General features: G+C 42.2%; 1 protein-coding gene across 3 annotated transcripts in view; it reads right to left on the bottom strand.

The window, feature by feature from the left end:
* LOC118379987 (GPI ethanolamine phosphate transferase 2-like) overlaps positions 1-17,744 on the bottom strand; it is a 129,347-nt gene that overhangs the window by 53,932 nt on the left and 57,671 nt on the right. For 2 of the 3 annotated variants that reach the window (XM_035766987.2, XM_035766995.2), the window contains one exon: positions 14,943-15,218. The exons of the other annotated variant lie outside the window; for it this stretch is intronic. In XM_035766987.2, the coding sequence (XP_035622880.1) occupies positions 14,943-15,218 (276 nt within the window). The remainder of the gene's footprint in view (positions 1-14,942; positions 15,219-17,744) is intronic. 3 annotated transcript variants of the gene reach the window in all.

The following is a 17,744-nucleotide window of genomic DNA, read 5'->3' as shown; positions in this document are numbered from 1 at the left end:
TTTCCGGATGCCCCAAACAATCGGAAAGGGGATTCATCAGAGAAAATGACTTTATCCCAGTCCTCAGCAGTCCAATCCCTGTACCCTTTGCAGCATATCAGTTTGTCCCTGATGTTTTTCCTGGAGAGAAGTGGCTTCGTTGCTTCCCTTCTTGACACCAGGCCATCCTCCAAAAGTCTTTGCCTCAATGTGCGTGCAGATGCACTCACACCTACCTGCTGCCATTCGTGAGCAAGCTCTGTACTGGTGCTGCCCCAATCCCGCAACTGAATCAACTTTAGGAGACGGTCCTGGCGCTTGCTGGACTTTCTTGGGCGCCCTCAAGCCTTCTTCACAACAATTGAACCGCTCTCTTTGAAGTTCTTGATGATCCAATAAATTGTTGATTTAGGTGCAAATCTTACTGGCAGCAATATCCTTGCCTGTGAAGCCCTTTTGTGCAAAGCAGTGATGGCGTCACGTGTTTCCTTGCAGGTAACCATGGATGACAGAGGACGAACAATGATTCCAAGCACCACCCTCCTTTTGAAGCTTTCAGTCTGTTATTCAAACTCAATCAGCATGACAGAGTGATCTCCAGCCTTGTCCTCGTCAACACTCACACCTGTGTTAACGAGATAATCACTGACATTATGTCAGCTGGTCCTTTTGTGGCAGGGCTGATATGCAGTGGAAATGTTTTTGGGGATTCAGTTCATTTGCATGGCAAAGAGGGACTTTGCAATTAATTGAAATTCATCTGATCACTCTTCATAACATTCTGGAGTATATGCAAATTGCCATCATACAAACTGAGGCAGCAGACTGTGAAAATTAATATTTGTGTAATTCTCAAAACTTTTGGCCACGACTGTAGAAGTGTTCAGAAACTGATAATATTCTTATTTACAATAAATGTGACTCCAAAATGACAATACATTATTTACCATTCATTTCAATTGGGCACAAAATAATCTGAAATACAACCAAAACAAACTGCAAATGCATCCAACAAATGTGTAGAGTCACAAGCTTGAAGTAGTCATTGTCTGCTAGAATCTTTAGGGGTGTCAATGTTACAGCCTTATTCTAAAATTGATCAAATTTACACACAATACCGCATAATGACAAAGCAAATACTGTATTTTGAAATATTTGCTAATTTATATGAATAAAAAAATGGAAATATCAGATTTACGTAAGTATTCATACCCTTTAGTCAGTACTTTGTTGAAGCACATTTGGCAGCTATTACAGCCTCGAGTCTTCTTGGGCATAACACTACAAGCTTGGCACTCCTGTATTTAGGGAGTTTCTCCCATTCTTCTCTGCAAATCCTCTCAAGGAGGAATGGGGAGCGTCGCTACAAAGCTATTTTTAGGTCTCTCCCGAGATGTTAGATCGGGTTCAAGTCCAGGCTGTGGCTGGGCCGCTCAAGGACATTCAGAGACTTGTCGCGAAGCCACTCCGCTTGTTGTCCTGCTGGAAGGTGAACCTTTGCCCTAGTCTGAGGTCCTGAGCGGTCTGGAGCAGGTTTCAAGTCTCATAGCAAAGGGTCTGAATACTTAAATAAGGTATTTCTGTTTTTTATTTGTATTAAATTTGCAAACATTTCAAAAAATGTGTTTCCACTGTGTCATAATGGGGTAATGCGTGTAGATTGATGAGGAAAATGTTTTATTTATAATTCATTTTAGAACTAGGCTAAAATGTGGAACAAAATGTGGAAAAAGTATAGGGCTCTTAATACTTTCCGAATGCACTGTATGTATAAATCTATATTCCAATACCAAACTGGCACACTGCCGGAGATCCCGTTTGATCATAATGCGTGTTTATCATCCGGAGTGCTGTTTGTGTTCACGCACTGTCACATAAGTCTTTGCCTGAGTCCTTAATGACACCCTATCCCCTATATCAGGCCTGGGAAATTATTTTCCATGGAGGGCCACATTAGAATATATTTTTGCCATCTCATGCCAGAATAATATTACAGGATTATACATCATGTGTATGACTGTGTTGACAGGTATATCTACTGTAAATCACTTCCAGATATGCTACTTATTTTCTTTTTGAACATGCACAGAAATAAACCATATCCATGTTCTCCTTTTGGTAGGTATTTTAATTATTAAACATGCAATGAACTACACGGAAGGAAAAGTATACTGTGCATTCAGCACCACAGACATGTTAATGGGTATGAACAAAAAGACAAAGAGAGAGCTGAACATTACATTTAAACTACTCAATCAGGGTGAGGAGTGAAGTCTCTGATGGGCATTGACTAGAGCAGTGAAGTCCGGTATAGTTTCTGACATTGCTATGCGCAGGATTGCTGAGAGGTAAGAGTCAATAAGAGATGATCTGTGCCTTGAAAATAGCAGGGAGAAACGTGGATAAACGTCTTATTCCACAGTGAGTTTGTTGATAAGGGCGGTTTATTAGTCTATACAGTACTAGCGGTTGGGAGGTTTTACAAAATCTCACACCAACATGTAAAGAAGCAGTTAGTTTGGTAACAGAGAGACATTTACACTTTAAAGTGAAAACTCAAACCCAAAATGTGTTGTCAAGAACACGTGCAGGGGCATGCAAATAATCCAAAACCACACATTATAAACAAATATATGAAAAATATAACAGCAGGTAGCCTAGAGTTGGGCCAGTAACCGAAAGGTTGCAGAATCAAATCCCCGAGCTGACAAGGTAAAAATCTGTCGTTCTGCCTCTGAACAAGGCAGTTAACCCACTGTTCCCCGGTAGGCCGTCATTGTAAACAAGAATTTGTTCTTAACTGACTTGCCTAGTTAAATAAAGGTTATATTGAAAAAATATATATATGTAATCACTGAAAATGTCTGTTCACATACATAGGTTGACCCAAACAGCACAAACATCTTCTGAGAAGGACTCCTAATCTTTGGAATGTTTTGTTCATCGAGAGATGCATGGAACCTTGTCAGTGACATTGTTTTGAAAAGCTCTCCAATCACTGCCTCAGACTGAAGATCAATGAGCTCAAGTTGCAGGTCAGTGGAAGCGTTATACACATTGAAGGTGAAAGTAGAGGAAACCAACATGTCATTTTCCAACACTTTGAAATCCTCAAAACGACAAGAAAACTCACCGTTCAAAGCACGCAGCAGCGATGTATACTCCCGCTGGTCATCCGAGAGGGAACAGACTAGTAGTGTCTCAAGGTGGGTGAGATTGTTGGCTTCTACTTGGCGGGTCAGGAGAAGTAATTTTCCCTTGAAGGCTTTTACAAGGCTGTACATTCGATGTGCTAAAAGGCCCTTCCCTTGTAGTTTGGAATTCAGTTCATTCATGTCGGCCATGATGTCCACGGTGAAGGTAAAATCAGCCAAACATTCTTTATCTTGCAGTTGAGGGAAATCCACATATTTCCCTTTAATTTCCAAAAACTCAGCAATCTCTGACTTCAGGTCCCACACCCTTTTAAGCACCTTCCCCAAACTCAGCCATCTCACGTTTGTGTGGTAGGGGAGATTTGCATGACTCGACTCTGTCTCTTCCAACAGTGAGACAAACTGCCTGTGGTTTTAAGATTTTGCTCTTATGAATTTTACCACTTTAGTAACTATAATCACAACATGGCTAATTTTCTGAACACATTTACAGGGCACCTCCTGACGAATAATGCAATGCAGAAAAAACAATTCTGATCTGGGTTCAGCACAGCTACTTGATCTTCTATCCTTTTCAAAAGGCCAACGTTTTTTCCTGTCAAGTTTGGGCACCCATCAGTGGTCACACTGGGTAACTTTTCAAAACTCAGTCCCAGTTTTGCCACACACTTATTATCCTCCTCCAATAAATATTTACCTGTGGTTGTGCTCTTCATTGACTGCACTGAAGCAAGCTCCTCTGTAATTACTAAGTCTGGGGTTATGCCTCAAGAGAATATAAACAACTGCGCCGGGTCATGTGCATCACTGCTCTCATCCAGGGACAAGGAGAAATACTTTACCTTGTCTTTCATTGTTGTTCCATATTCTCTGCGATGTCCTCACTGCACCGTGTCACTGTGTCTGGACAGGGAAACATTTCAAACAACTCTTTTTTGTTGGGGCAAAGTATTGCTGGTGTGATGAAACAAAAATAGATCTGTTTGGCCATAATGACCATCGTTATGTTTGGAGGAAAAAGGTGGAGGCTTGCAAGCTGAAGTACACCATCCCAACCGTGAAGCCGTGGCAGCATCATGTTGTGGGGGTGTTTTGCTACAAGAGGGACTGGTGCACTTCACAAAATAGATGGCTTCATGGGGAAGGAAAATGATGTGGATATATTGAAGCAACATCTCAAGACATCAGGAAGTTAAAGCTTGGTCGCAAATGGGTCTTCCAAATGGGCAATGACCCCAAGCATACTTCCAAAGTTCCAAGGCAAAATGGCTTAAGGACAAAAAAGTCAAGGTATTGGAGTGGCCATCACAAAGCCCTGACCTCAATCCTATAGAAAATGTGTGGGCAGAACTGAAAAAGCGTGTGCGAGCAAGGAGACCTGACTCAGTTACAACACCATAGGAAGAGTAGCTGCTGCTTTGGGGATCCATAATAAATAGAAATCTCTAGCTTTTTGCTAGACCGGGTTTTTAATCAGCAAAGGAATCCCGCAAGGCTCCCTTCTCTCCCCCCTTCGGTTTTATCAAGGCGTACTGAGTGAATAATTGGAAGCAATGCCTTGTTCCCGCCAACTTTTTAATTGTATTTTTTAAGTTCACCATCAGTTGTGTGTGAAGACTAAACAAGCTAATGTAAAACATTTCCTGCGAATGCTTTTTTCAGGACTCCAATATGAAAGAAGCATGTTCTAATTATTGACTGGGCTTACACATCAAGTAAGAGAGCATTGAATGAACCTAATAATCAAAACATTCACTATATATACAAAAGTATGTGAACACCCCTTCAAATGAATGGATTCAGCTACTTCAGCCACACCCGTTACTGACATGTATATCAAATCGAGCACACAGCAATGAAATCTCCATAGACAAACATTTCAGTAGAATGGCATTACTGAAGGGCTCAGTGACTTTCAACGTGGCACCGTCATAGGATGCCACCTTTCCAACAAGTCAGTTCGTAAAATGTATGCCCTGCTATAGCTGCCCCGATCAACTGTCAGTGCTGTTATTGTGAAATGGAAAAGTCTAGGCGCAAAGTGGAAAATCGTCTGTCCTTGGTTGCAACACTCACTACCGAGTTCCAAACTGCTCTGGAAGCAAGGTCAGCACAATAACTGTTTGTCGGGAGCTTCATTAAATAGGTTTCCATGACCGAGCAGCAGCACACAAGCCTAAGATGACCATGCGCAATGCCAAGCGTCGGCTGGAGCGGTGTAACGCTCACTGCCATTGGACTCTGGAGCAGTGGAAATGCGTTCACTGAAGTGATGAATAACGCTTCACCATCTGGCTTTGGCAGATGTGGATGCTAGGAGAACACTACCTGCGTGAATGCATATTGCGAACGGTAAAGTTTGGTGAAGCACAAATAATGGTCTGGGGCAGTTTTTCATGGTTCAGAATTGGCCCCTTAGCTCCAGTGAAGGGAAATTATAACACTACAACATTCTAGATGATTCTGTGCTTCCAACTTTGTGGCCACAGTTTGGGGAAGGCCCTTTCCTGTTTTAGCATGCCTTCGTGCACAAAGTGAGGTCCATACAGAAATGGTTTGTCGAGATCGGTGTAGAATAATTAGACTGTATTGCACAGAGCCCTGACCTCAACCCCATCGAACACCTATGGGATGAATTGGAACGCCGACTTTGAGCCAGTGCCCGACCTAATAAATGCTTGTGGCTGAACGAAAGCAAGTCCCTGCAGCAATGTTCCAACATCTAGTGGAAAGCCTTCCCATAGGAGTAGAGGCTGTTAGAGCAGCAAAGAGGGGACCAACTCCATATTAATACCCATGATTTTTGAATGAGATGTTCGACGAGCAGGTGTCCACATACTCTTGGTCATGTAGTGTATGATTGTATGATTGAAAGACCGGAGAGTGAACACGGTCATTAATCAGGATGTACAAAACAAATGTATTAGGCCTCATCAGATATTAATTCCAAAGTGAGGTATTGAGAAAAAAGGTATACAGAAGAATTTGAGTCAATTATGAATATTCTGACCCCTCGTGTTTAATCATACTTCCTATAATATACAGCAGTGTTTCCCAACTCCGGGTCCTTGAGTACCCCCAACAGCACATCTTTTTGTTTTGGCCCCGGACAAGCACATGTCAAATAATTTCTAAGCCTTTGACAATTTGAATCGGTTGATTTTGTCCACGGCTACAACAAAATTGTGGGCTGTTGGGGGTACTGGAGGACTGGAGCTGGGCTGGTGGGGGTACTGGTGATGGGCTGTTGGGGGTACTGGCGATGGGCTATTGGGGGTACTGGCGATGGGCTATTGGGGGTACTGGAGGACCGGAGGTGGACAACACTGATATACAGTATGACCTAAAGCTAACTGCCAAATAAAGAAACACTTGAGTAAATGAGGGATACAAAGTATATTGAATGTTCCGAAGTTAAAAAAGCAATTAACATCCCATCATGCTTAGGGTCATGTATAAAAACGCCCAGTTTCTCATTTCTCAGTGACGTTGAAAGAGGTGTCTCAAAGGAGCATAATGGGTTTCATGTACGCGTCTGTGTCTCTAAGGCACCAACTCTGAACCCAATTGAACACTTATGGGAGATTCTGGAGCAGGGCGTGAGAGCACTTTCCACCACCATCAAAACACCAAATTATGGAATATCTCATGGAAGAATAGGTCACTCCAACAGAGTACCAGACACTTGTAGAATTTATGCCAAGGTGCATTGAAGCAGTTCTGGCGGCATGTGGTGGCCCAACGCCCTATTAAGACACTTTATCTTGCTGTTTCCTTTATTTTGGCAGTTACCTTTACATGATCAGTTGAAGAAATACTAACATACTGTAAACTACATACCTAATGAGTATATACGACATACTATATACACTATTAGTTCATTTTAGTATACTGTAAACAAACCGTATGCTTTCAGTTGAGCGTACTAGCTCTTCGCCTGTCTACCGGAAGTTGATGCTGTTGCTATGCAACCTTTTCATAGCTACAGTGGCTTGCGAAAGTATTGACCCCCCTTGGCATTTTGTCTATTTTGTTGCCTTACAACCTGGCATTAAAATAGATTTTGGGGGTTTGTATAATTTGATTTACACAACATGCCTACCACTTCGAAGATGCAAAATATTTTTTCTTGCGAAACAAGCAAGAAATAAGACAACAAAAACAGAAAACTTGAGCGTGCATAACTATTCACCCCCCCAAAGTCAATACTTTGTAGAGCCACCTTTTGCAGCAATTACAGCTGCAAGTCTCTTGGGTTATTTCTCTATAAGCTTGGCACATCGAGCCACTGGGATTATTGCCCGTTCTTCAAGGCAAAACTTTTCCAGCTCCTTCAAGTTGGATGGGTTCCGCTGGTGCAATCTTTAAGTCATACCACAGATTCTCAAATTTCTGGAAGACAAACAGGTTTCCCTCAAGAATGTCCCTGTATTTAGAGCCATCCATCATTCCTTCAATTCTGACTAGTTTCCCAGTCCCTGCCGATGAAAAACAGCCCCACAGCATGATGCTGCCACCACCATGATGGTGTTCTCGGGGTGATGAGAGGTGTTGTGTTTGAGCCAGAAATAGCGTTTTCCTTGATGGCCAAAAAGCCATCTGACCAGAGTACCTTCTTCTACAGTGCCTTGCGAAAGTATTTGGCCCCCTTGAACTTTGCGACCTTTTGACACATTTCAGGTTTCAAACATAAAGATGTAAAACTGTATTTTTTGTGAAGAATCAACAACAAGTGGGACACAATCATGAAGTGGAACGACATTTATTGGATATTTCAAACTTTTTTAACAAATCAAAAACTGAAAAATTGGGTGTGCAAAATGATTCAGCCCCTTTACTTTCAGTGCAGCAAACTCTCTCCAGAAGTTCAGTGAGGATCTCTGAATGATCCAATGTTGACCTAAATGACTAATGATGATAAATACAATCCACCTGTGTGTAATCAAGTCTCCGTATAAATGCACCTGCACTGTGATAGTCTCAGAGGTCCGTTAAAAGCACAGAAAGCATCATGAAGAACAAGGAACACACCAGGCAGGTCCGAGATACTGTTGTGAAGACGTTTAAAGCCGGATTTGGATACAAAACGATTTCCCAAGCTTTAAACATCCCAAGGAGCACTGTGCAAGCGATAATATTGAAATGGAAGGAGTATCAGACCACTGCAAATCTACCAAGACCTGGCCGTCCCTCTAAACTTTCAGCTCATACAAGGAAGAAGACTGATCAGAGATGCAGCCAAGAGGCCCATGATCACTCTGGATGAACTGCAGAGATCTACAGCTGAGGTGGGAGACTCTGTCCATAGGACAACAATCAGTCGTATATTGCACAAATCTGGCCTTTATGGAAGTGGCAAGAAGAAAGCAATTTCTTAAAGATATCCATAAAAAGTGTTGTTTAAAGTTTGCCACAAGCCACCTGGGAGACACACCAAACATGTGGAAGAAGGTGCTCTGGTCAAATGAAACCAAAATTGAACTTTTTGGCAACAATGCAAAACGTTATGTTTGGCGTAAAAGCAACACAGCTCATCACCCTGAACACACCATCCCCACTGTCAAACATGGTGGTGGCAGCATCATGGTTTGGGCCTGCTTTTCTTCAGCAGGGACAGGGAAGATGGTTAAAATTGATGGGAAGATGGATGGAGCCAAATACAGGACCATTCTGGAAGAAAACCTGATGGAGTCTGCAAAAGACCTGAGACTGGGACGGAGATTCGTCTTCCAACGAGACAATGATCCAAAACATAAAGCAAAATCTACAATGGAATGGTTCAAAAATAAACATATCCAGGTGTTAGAATGGCCAAGTCAAAGTCCAGACCTGAATCCAATCGAGAATCTGTGGAAAGAACTGAAAACTGCTGTTCACAAATGCTCTCCATCCAACCTCACTGAGCTCGAGCTGTTTTGCAAGGAGGAATGGGAAAAAATTCAGTCTCTCGATGTGCAAAACTGATAGAGACATACCCCAAGCGACTTACAGCTGTAATCGCAGCAAAAGGTGGCGCTACAAAGTATTAACTTAAGGGGGCTGAATAATTTTGCACGCCCAATTTTTCAGTTTTTGATTTGTTAAAAAAGTTTGAAATATCCAATAAATGTCGTTCCACTTCATGATTGTGTCCCACTTGTTGTTGATTCTTCACACAAAAATACAGTTTTATATATTTATGTTTGAAGCCTGAAATGTGGCAAAAGGTCGCAAAGTTCAAGGGGGCCGAATACTTTTGCAAGGCACTGTATATGTTTAGGGAGTCTCCCACATGCCTTTTGGCGAACACCAAAAATGTTTGCTTATTTTTTTCTTGAAACGATGGCTTTTTTTTCTGGCCACTCTTCCATAAAGCCCAGCTCTGTGGAGGAGTGTACAGCTTCAAGTGGTCCTATGGACAGATACTCCAATATCCGCTGTGGAGCTTTGCAGCTCCTACAGGGTTCTCTTTGTTGCCTCTCTGATTAATGCCCTCCTTGCCTGGTCCGTGAGTTTTGGTGGGCAGCCCTCTCTTGACAGGTTTGTTCTGGTGGCATATTCTTTACATTTTTTAATAATGGATTTAATGGTGTACCGTTGGATGTTCAACGTTTCTGATATATTTTTTTTATAACCCAAAGCTGATCTGTATTTCTCCACAACTTTGTCCTTGACCTATATGGACAGCTCCTTGGTCTTCATGGTGCCGCTTGCTTGGTGGTGCCCCTTGCTTAGTGGTGTTGCAGACTCTGGCGCCTTTCAGAACAGGTGTATATATATATATACACTGAGATCATGTGACAGATCATGTGACACTTAAATAAAGTCCACCTGCTGCAATCTAACTAATTACGTGACTTCTGAAGGTAATTGGTTGCACCAGATCTTATTTAGGGGCTTCATAGCAAAGTGGGTGAATACATATGCACGCACCACTTTTCCGTTTTTGATTTTTTTTGAAATACGTTTTTTTTCCTCATTTCTCTTCACCAATTTTGACTATTTTGTGTCCATTACATGAAATCCAAATAAAAATCCATTTAAATTATAGGTTGAATTGCAACAAAATAGGAAAAATGCAAGGGGGATGAATACTTTTGCAAGGCACTGTAGTTAGCCTAACAACTTACTAGTTAGACATTTTACGACTTCGGGTGTGTTCTTAAATTCAATATGGAGTGCTAGAGTGCGCTCGCAAATTCAGAGCGTTGTCAGATTGTCCGTTTATAAATTCACAGCCTTTCACTCTCCAAGCGCACACTGGACGCTCAGGCCGAGGAGTAGGGTTGATTTGAGCGTTCTGACCTTACAACGGCAGTCAAGCACCAAGCTAACATTGGCTAGCAACTTCCAGACACAAATGAGGCCACTCTGACCATTTTACTCGCCCTAGCAGAGCATGACTGCAACTGTGCTGCTGGCAACCATTTAATTACGTTTTTTTTTGCCTACTGACACCTGCAATATTCAACCGGTGTTGAGCAATCGTAAATTCATTATTCTACGCTCTGGTACACTCAGACGAGAGTGCTCTGAAATCGGAGTAGGTAGCCAGAGCAAAGGACAGAATAGCTAACAAATTGTCAGCCAACATAACGTGTAAGGTAACATATTTGAAAAGTAATTACTTTATTACATTGATACATTTTCTGAACATTGTCATAATTAGTTAAAACAATGCATTTGTATCCGCTCTCGTACTTCGGCTGGATATTTTCCGACATTTTCTGAAAAAGATGTGAAGCCACGCCCATTTCCTGAATAATTGCATTATGGGCCCTAAAGCACGTAAAACTTCATATCGTGGCAAATTTAGTACAACATCCGGGAACTTTTGGCATACTATGCCCATACTATGACCTATAAGCATTCTATATACTAATTCACAAATAGTATGGTTATTTTTTTTTATTCGTTATTTTACCAGGTAAATTGAACACGTTCTCATTTACAGCAACAACCTGGGGAATAGTTACAGGGGACAGGAGGGGGGTGAATGAGCCAATCGTAAACTGGGGATTATTAGGTGACCATGATGGTTTGAGGGCCAGATTGGGAATTTAGCCAGGACACCGGGGTTAACACCCCTACTCTTACGATAAGTGCCATATGATTTTTAATGGCCCCAGAGAGTCAGGAGATCCATTTAACGCCCCATCCGAAAGACGGCACCCTACACAGGGCTGGGGAATTGGGATATCATTTGTGATGTCTACTGGCCTTCCAGCAGCATCTGGTCTACCATCCAGGGACTGACCAGGATCAACCCTGCTTAGCTTCAGAAGCAAGCCAGCAGTGGTATGCAGGGTGGTATGCTGCTGGCATTAGTGCGGTTAGTATGAGTATTCGAACACTGCTATTGTCATGTTAGTACATAGCTCCAGAATGTGATTGTCTCTTGGACAGAGTGAGCATCATTGGACACATCATCCAGCTAAAGGAGAGCCGACCATACAAGATGTCCACTTAGCAAAAGATTTCAAACGTTAAAAAAGTGTTTCTGACATCTGGTTAGGCAACCCTAACCCCAAATAACATAAACAAGACTCACACTCTATGGAGAGAAGACCATAACTGCAGTGATCAATGCATGTCAGACTGTATGGAGAAACTAACTGAAGTGATCAATGGCTTGTCAGACTCCCTATGTTTCACTGCACAACATGACCTCAACAAACAAGACGATATCTTCCTTCCAGCTCTTTATTTAGGTGCATGGGAAGGGCAATATTTTTTTCTCTGGAACAGACTCACTTATTAGCCTTTTCTCTCTCGATGTTCTTTTCACCTATCAGCACTTTCTGTTAGTTCCCAGAAGGGGTAGAAGTGGCCACTTCTTCAGACATACTGTAATTGAGAAAGCTTGGTGACACGGGTGTTTCTAATCTCATTAGATGTAGAAAAATACTGGTTTGTCTTTAAAAACTTGTCTGCCTTTATCTAGCAAGGGTAAATGAACGTTCATTATTGATAGAGGAATTTCTAAATTCCTTATTGTTTTACAGCCAAAACCAAATTCGCACTTGTTTCTAATTCATTAATGAGGTGTAAGTTCATTAATTATGTATGAAGTAGATCGAGACCAGTCTTAAAAGTCAGGTAAGAGCGTTTAATTCCAGAGAGTACTAAATGCATACACACATTTCCACAGGTTATAAACTGAAAATGACATCAGCGTTTTCCAAACGTTCTATTTCACAAGCAGAGGGGCCCCCTAGCTCTTGAGCCTTCGCGTTATCAGCACGAAGTCAAGGCCAGTCAGTATAAATCAACATTCTCGACAATCTGGAGATGGCCCATTCCCACCACCTGGAGATTTGTACAACTGAATGAACTAAGGAACAGACCTTCATTGTTACTAAACTCCTGACTACATTATATACAATTGGGAAAGGGAGCAAGAGAGAAAATTCACATGTACAGTACATTATAGCATTTGGACTAGTCAGTTCTGATTGGAATGTATACATAATTAGTCACTTCAACCATAATTTCCTTTATCAATTATTCACTTCTCTTTTTGTTGCATGCTTGAGGTCCAATTTTGAAATTTTGTATTTTCTTTATTTATTTCACCTTTATTTAACCAGGTAGGCTTGTTGAAAATAAGTTCTCATTTACAACTGCGACCTGGCCAAGATAAAGCATAGCAGTGTGAACAGACAGCAACACAGAGTTACACATGGAGTAAACAATAAAAAAAATATATACTGTGTTATTGACTTGTTTAAGTTAAAAAAGGAGTCTATATACATTGTGTGCAAAAGGCATGAGGAGGTAGGCGAATAAGTACAATTTAGCAGATTAACACGGGAGTGATACATGATCAGATGGTCATGTGCAGGTAGAGATACTGGTGTGCAAAAGTAAGGAAAGTAAATAAATAAAAACAGTATGGGGATGAGGTAGGTAAATTGGGTGGGCTATTTACCGAAGGACTATGTACAGCTGCAGCGATCGGTTAGCTGCTCAGATAGCAGATGTTTAAAGTTAGTGAGGGAAATATAAGTCTCCAGCTTCAGCAATTTGTTCCAGTCATTGGCAGCAGAGAACTGGAAGGAAAGGCGGCCGATTGAGGTGTTGGCTTTAGGGATGATCAGTGAGATACACCTGCTAGAGCGCGTGCTACGGGTGGGTGTTGCCATCGTGACCAGTGCACTGAGATAAGGCAGAGCTTTTCCTAGCACGGACTTGTAGATGACCTGGAGCCAGTGGGTCTGGCGACGAATATGTAGCGAGGGCCAGCCGACAAGAGCATATAGGTCGCAGTGGTGGGTGGTATAAGGTGCTTTAGTAACAAAGCGGATGGCACTTTGATAAACTGCATCCAGTTTGCTGAGTAGAGTATTGGAAGCCTTTTTGTAGATGACATCGCCGAAGTCGAGGATCGGTAGGATAGTCCGTTTTACTAGGGTAAGTTTGGTGGCGTGAATGAAGGAGGCTTTGTTGCGAAATAGTAAGCTGATTCTAGATTTGATTTTGGATTCTAGCCAGACACCTAGGTACTTATAGATGTCCACATATTCTAGGTCGGAACCATCCAGGGTGGTGATGCTAGTCGGGCGTGCTGGTGCAGGCAGCGAACGTTTGAAAAGCATGAATTTGGTTTTACTAGCGTTTAAGAGCAGTTGGAGGTCACGGGAAGGAGTGTTGTGTGGCAGTGAAGCTCGCTTGGAGGTTAGATAGCACAGTGTCCAAGGAAGGGCCAGAAGTATACAGAATGGTGTTGTCTGCGTAGATGTGGATCAGGGAATCGCCCGCAGCAAGAGCAACATCATTGATATATACAGAGAAAAGAGTCGGCCCGAGAATTGAACCCTGTGGCACCCCCATAGAGACTGCCAGAGGACCGGACAGCATGCCCTCTGATTTGACACACACTGAACTCAGTCTGCAAAGTAGTTGGAGAACCAGAAAAGGCAGTCATTAGAAAAACCGAGGCTACTGAGTCTGCCTATAAGAATATGGTGATTGACAGAGTCGAAAGTCTTGGCCAGGTTGATGAAGACGGCTGCACAGTACTGTCTTTTATCGATGGCGGATATGATATCGTTTAGTACCTTTAGCGTGGCTGAGGTGCACCCGTGACTGGCTCGGAAACCAGATTGCACAGCGGAGAAGGTACGGTGGGATTCGAGATGGTCAGTGATCTGTTTGTTGACTTGGCTTTGGAAGACCTTAGATAGGCAGGGCAGGATGGATATAGGTCTGAAACAGTTTGGGTCCAGGGTGTCTCCCCCTTTGAAGAGGGGGATGACCGCGGCAGCTTTCCAGTCCTTGGGGATCTCAGACGATATGAAAGAGAGGTTGAACAGGCTGGTAATAGGGGTTGCGACAATGGCGGCGGATAGTTTCAGAAATAGAGGGTCCAGATTGTCAAACCCAGCTGATTTGTACGGGTCCAGGTTTTGCAGCTCTTTCAGAACATCTGCCAGGAGGAAGGCTTGGAAGGCCTTTTTTTTATCAACATGCTCGTTTTGCACTATGACGCTAATGCAATTATTTAATCTGTCTCCGCAAAGATGCCGATGGCAGGGAATAGGCTACTGTGGTTGGGGATGGTCAGAAAAGACCATGCACCTTTTCAGACCTCAAAAGTGGTCTAATTTAAATGTAAGAGAAATGTCAGTGAAAGACACTGTTACGATATGCTGTTATGAAATGGTTAAGAGGTGCTTGTTTTAATTACTTCAAAAGAACCCAAAACGTAACTACTACCATTAATTGCTAGGTTGTTTTCAATACACACAAGGAAAACAGCAGAGCGTAAAGTATGACCAGTCTTTAGAAGACAAATAGCTACTAATGTCTCAGTGTTGATGTACTCACCTTCCCAGGGGGCTTTGCTACCCTCCTGGCTGCCATGGATACCAGGATGCAGAGCAGGGCTGAGGAGAGGGCCACTGCCCCGAACACCAGTCCCCAGGAGAGGCTGCAGAAGTAACAGGAGCTCTCGGCCGAGGTGCACACCAGCACGTGCACGGAGGAGAGGAGCAAGCACAGCAGGTAGAAGGGCAGCGAGAGCAGAGCAGAGGACACAGGGAGATCCACCTCTGAGGCACTGCTCAGTGCCTCAGGCATGGCCAGCAGCAGGAGGAGAAGGAGCTGGAAAGAGAAAGGGGAATGCACACACTCAGAAAATCCTGGAATTAAATAAAAACAGACTCAATGGTGTATTTACATATTCATGCAGATACAGCACTAACACCAGACAGACCAAGCTCATCTCTGTTGTTGCAACTGTTGTATGAGTCAAACAGTAAAGGAAACAGCAGATGGAAAGAGACGGATGGATAGATGGGCAAGCTATAAGGTAACACTTGAGTCAAGGGTCCGCAAGTAGAGTGTGAGGGTACAGAGAACAGACATTTGTCAATCCGTGGTTGATGTGGCTTGGATTGAGTCAAAGCTAAAGCATCATTTGTGTGCTTCTCGATATTTGCATTTTGGCTTGACTGAAGTCTTTCAACTGGAACCTTTGAATGTCCCATCTTGGAAGCAAATATGCAAGCTCTTTCTTTTCAAATTAAACACCAGAGACACGTGTTCCATGTCCTTTGCTATGCAGTTCCCTTTTTCGTCCCATCTCTACGGACTAAATCTATCAGGGACGGTGCACTAGAAAGAGGACTAGTTGCTTTGTCCTTGAGTACTGACTGTAACAAAATGCTGACAAGTCCAACTTTTTCTTTTGAAAACAGACTCTTTTCTCTCTCTTTGCATCTTTCACTTATTTCTTCCAGATGGGAGGCAGTCACCTCTGAGGGACACTTCTTAGTTTCAATTCAGAGTTAGGGATATTTTTTATCAACTTTCCACACTGCTCCCAATAATGCTCACTGGGGAGTCTATACAGAGCGTTCTATGTCATGCTAGAATTAGCATTTTTATCTCTGATAAGAAATAAGTAACTTGAAGGAAAACAGTCTAAAAGCGTGAACATGACAGCAAAGCCAGTGAATTCAAATGGAAAACCGTACAAACTGGAATTATGACTTGTGAGTACAGTATTTACCATTTCTAAGCTAATTCTAAAAGTGGATGCAAACATATTTCTTTTTTAATCAACAGTTAAATATCCCAATATTATTTTGGATGATATTTTATTGATACTTTGACGCAACCTATTGTTTTTTAAAAGCCAGCGCTACGCGACTGTACCTACGCCAAAACTATTTTTCAACCTATAGCTTGTTCTCCATCTTCTTTTTAAATAGTGGGCCAACATGTTTTCAGGAATTTTATCTCCCTGACTGATCAAAACTCGCTTTCTCATGGCTCTCTTGTCTCTCTGCAGCAGATATATGGTGAGCAATATGTTTGGATCATCAAATCGCAATGCATTTAGAATCGTGAGAATTGCAATACATTATCATATTGACAGTATGGTGATAATATCATGAGGTCCCTGGCAGTTCCTAGCCCTATTCTAAACCCATGAGGTTATAACATACAGTATATTTTATAAAAACAGCTCTACCAATGATCCAAAACAGTCCTACGTTAAGTCAAACCCTTACACAAGGAATGCAAGGGAGCAGTTGCCAACACGTTCTGTGATTGTTACAATTATTGGTTTCAGCTTCTACTGCAAAATTTGCTTTTTGCATATTAAAGCCTCTTCTCCAAGATTAAATGATCAAAACATATTGAAATGCACATTAGTTGTGACTGCAACAGTCAGTGCGGCAGATTTAGCTTTGTTAATTTGTTTTGAAGGGAACGTGTGGGAATTGTCCCATTCAATATCGTTCACGTGGCAGAATCGTTGTACAAGCCAAGGAATGTTGTAAAGTTGTACAGTTACCGCGAGCCCCTTCGGCCCCAGAAAAAGTTTACTTGGAGAAATGCTTGCTCAACAAAGAGCACTAGCTCAAGGTCATTTAAATAATTGAAGGCTATATCAACACTATGTAAACCATGGGCTTTAATAAAGTGAAGCGTAATATCAACATTACATTTGTTTCATTAATACTGATTGTGTTCTATGAATATGCCTAGTCTAGATTTTGAGTCTCTTCAGGAGCAGAATTGGCATCTTAAAATGCTAATATATTTGGATGTGGGATCTTTATGGATGTAGGTACCTCATCCCAACAGTTTAGAATGCTAAGTGCTTATTTAGGCCACTGCCATACAACATAGAAACCATCAACCAAATAACACCATGGTCACACACCATACCATGCACTGGCATGCATGTATACTGTACTTAACAGTTTGGGTATGTAGAAAAGTGTCCCTAATCATGATGCGTTTCTCAGGAATGCTGAAATGTCTGTATTGCTCTCAACAACCCCCATTCTGTCACACCTCTGGGAAGCTGTTGTGATGACATCCTTTAGGTCTGATATCTGATTGGAAGCTCCCAGACATTTCTTGATAGTATTTTCCTGTAACTCAACAGTCCTGCCTGCACATTGCTAAATTGTCCATATACACATATGGAGTCAGATAATATATGAATAGACTTTGTTAATATAGAAATTGCATAGTGTTATTACGGGTCACATGTGAGGTATATATACACAAGATATTATTCACTACAGCCTCACCACCACCACCCTCATCAGGAATGTTCCTGCCCCCTGTTTCTTGGCCCACTCCCAGCTCCGGGGTGCTGTTTCCCCT

The sequence above is a fragment of the Oncorhynchus keta genome, chromosome 4 (assembly GCF_023373465.1).
Source record: "Oncorhynchus keta strain PuntledgeMale-10-30-2019 chromosome 4, Oket_V2, whole genome shotgun sequence".
Taxonomy (NCBI): Eukaryota; Metazoa; Chordata; class Actinopteri; order Salmoniformes; family Salmonidae; genus Oncorhynchus; species Oncorhynchus keta.
Note: the sequence above shows the minus strand (reverse complement) of the source record. Positions and strands in the feature narration are given on the sequence as shown.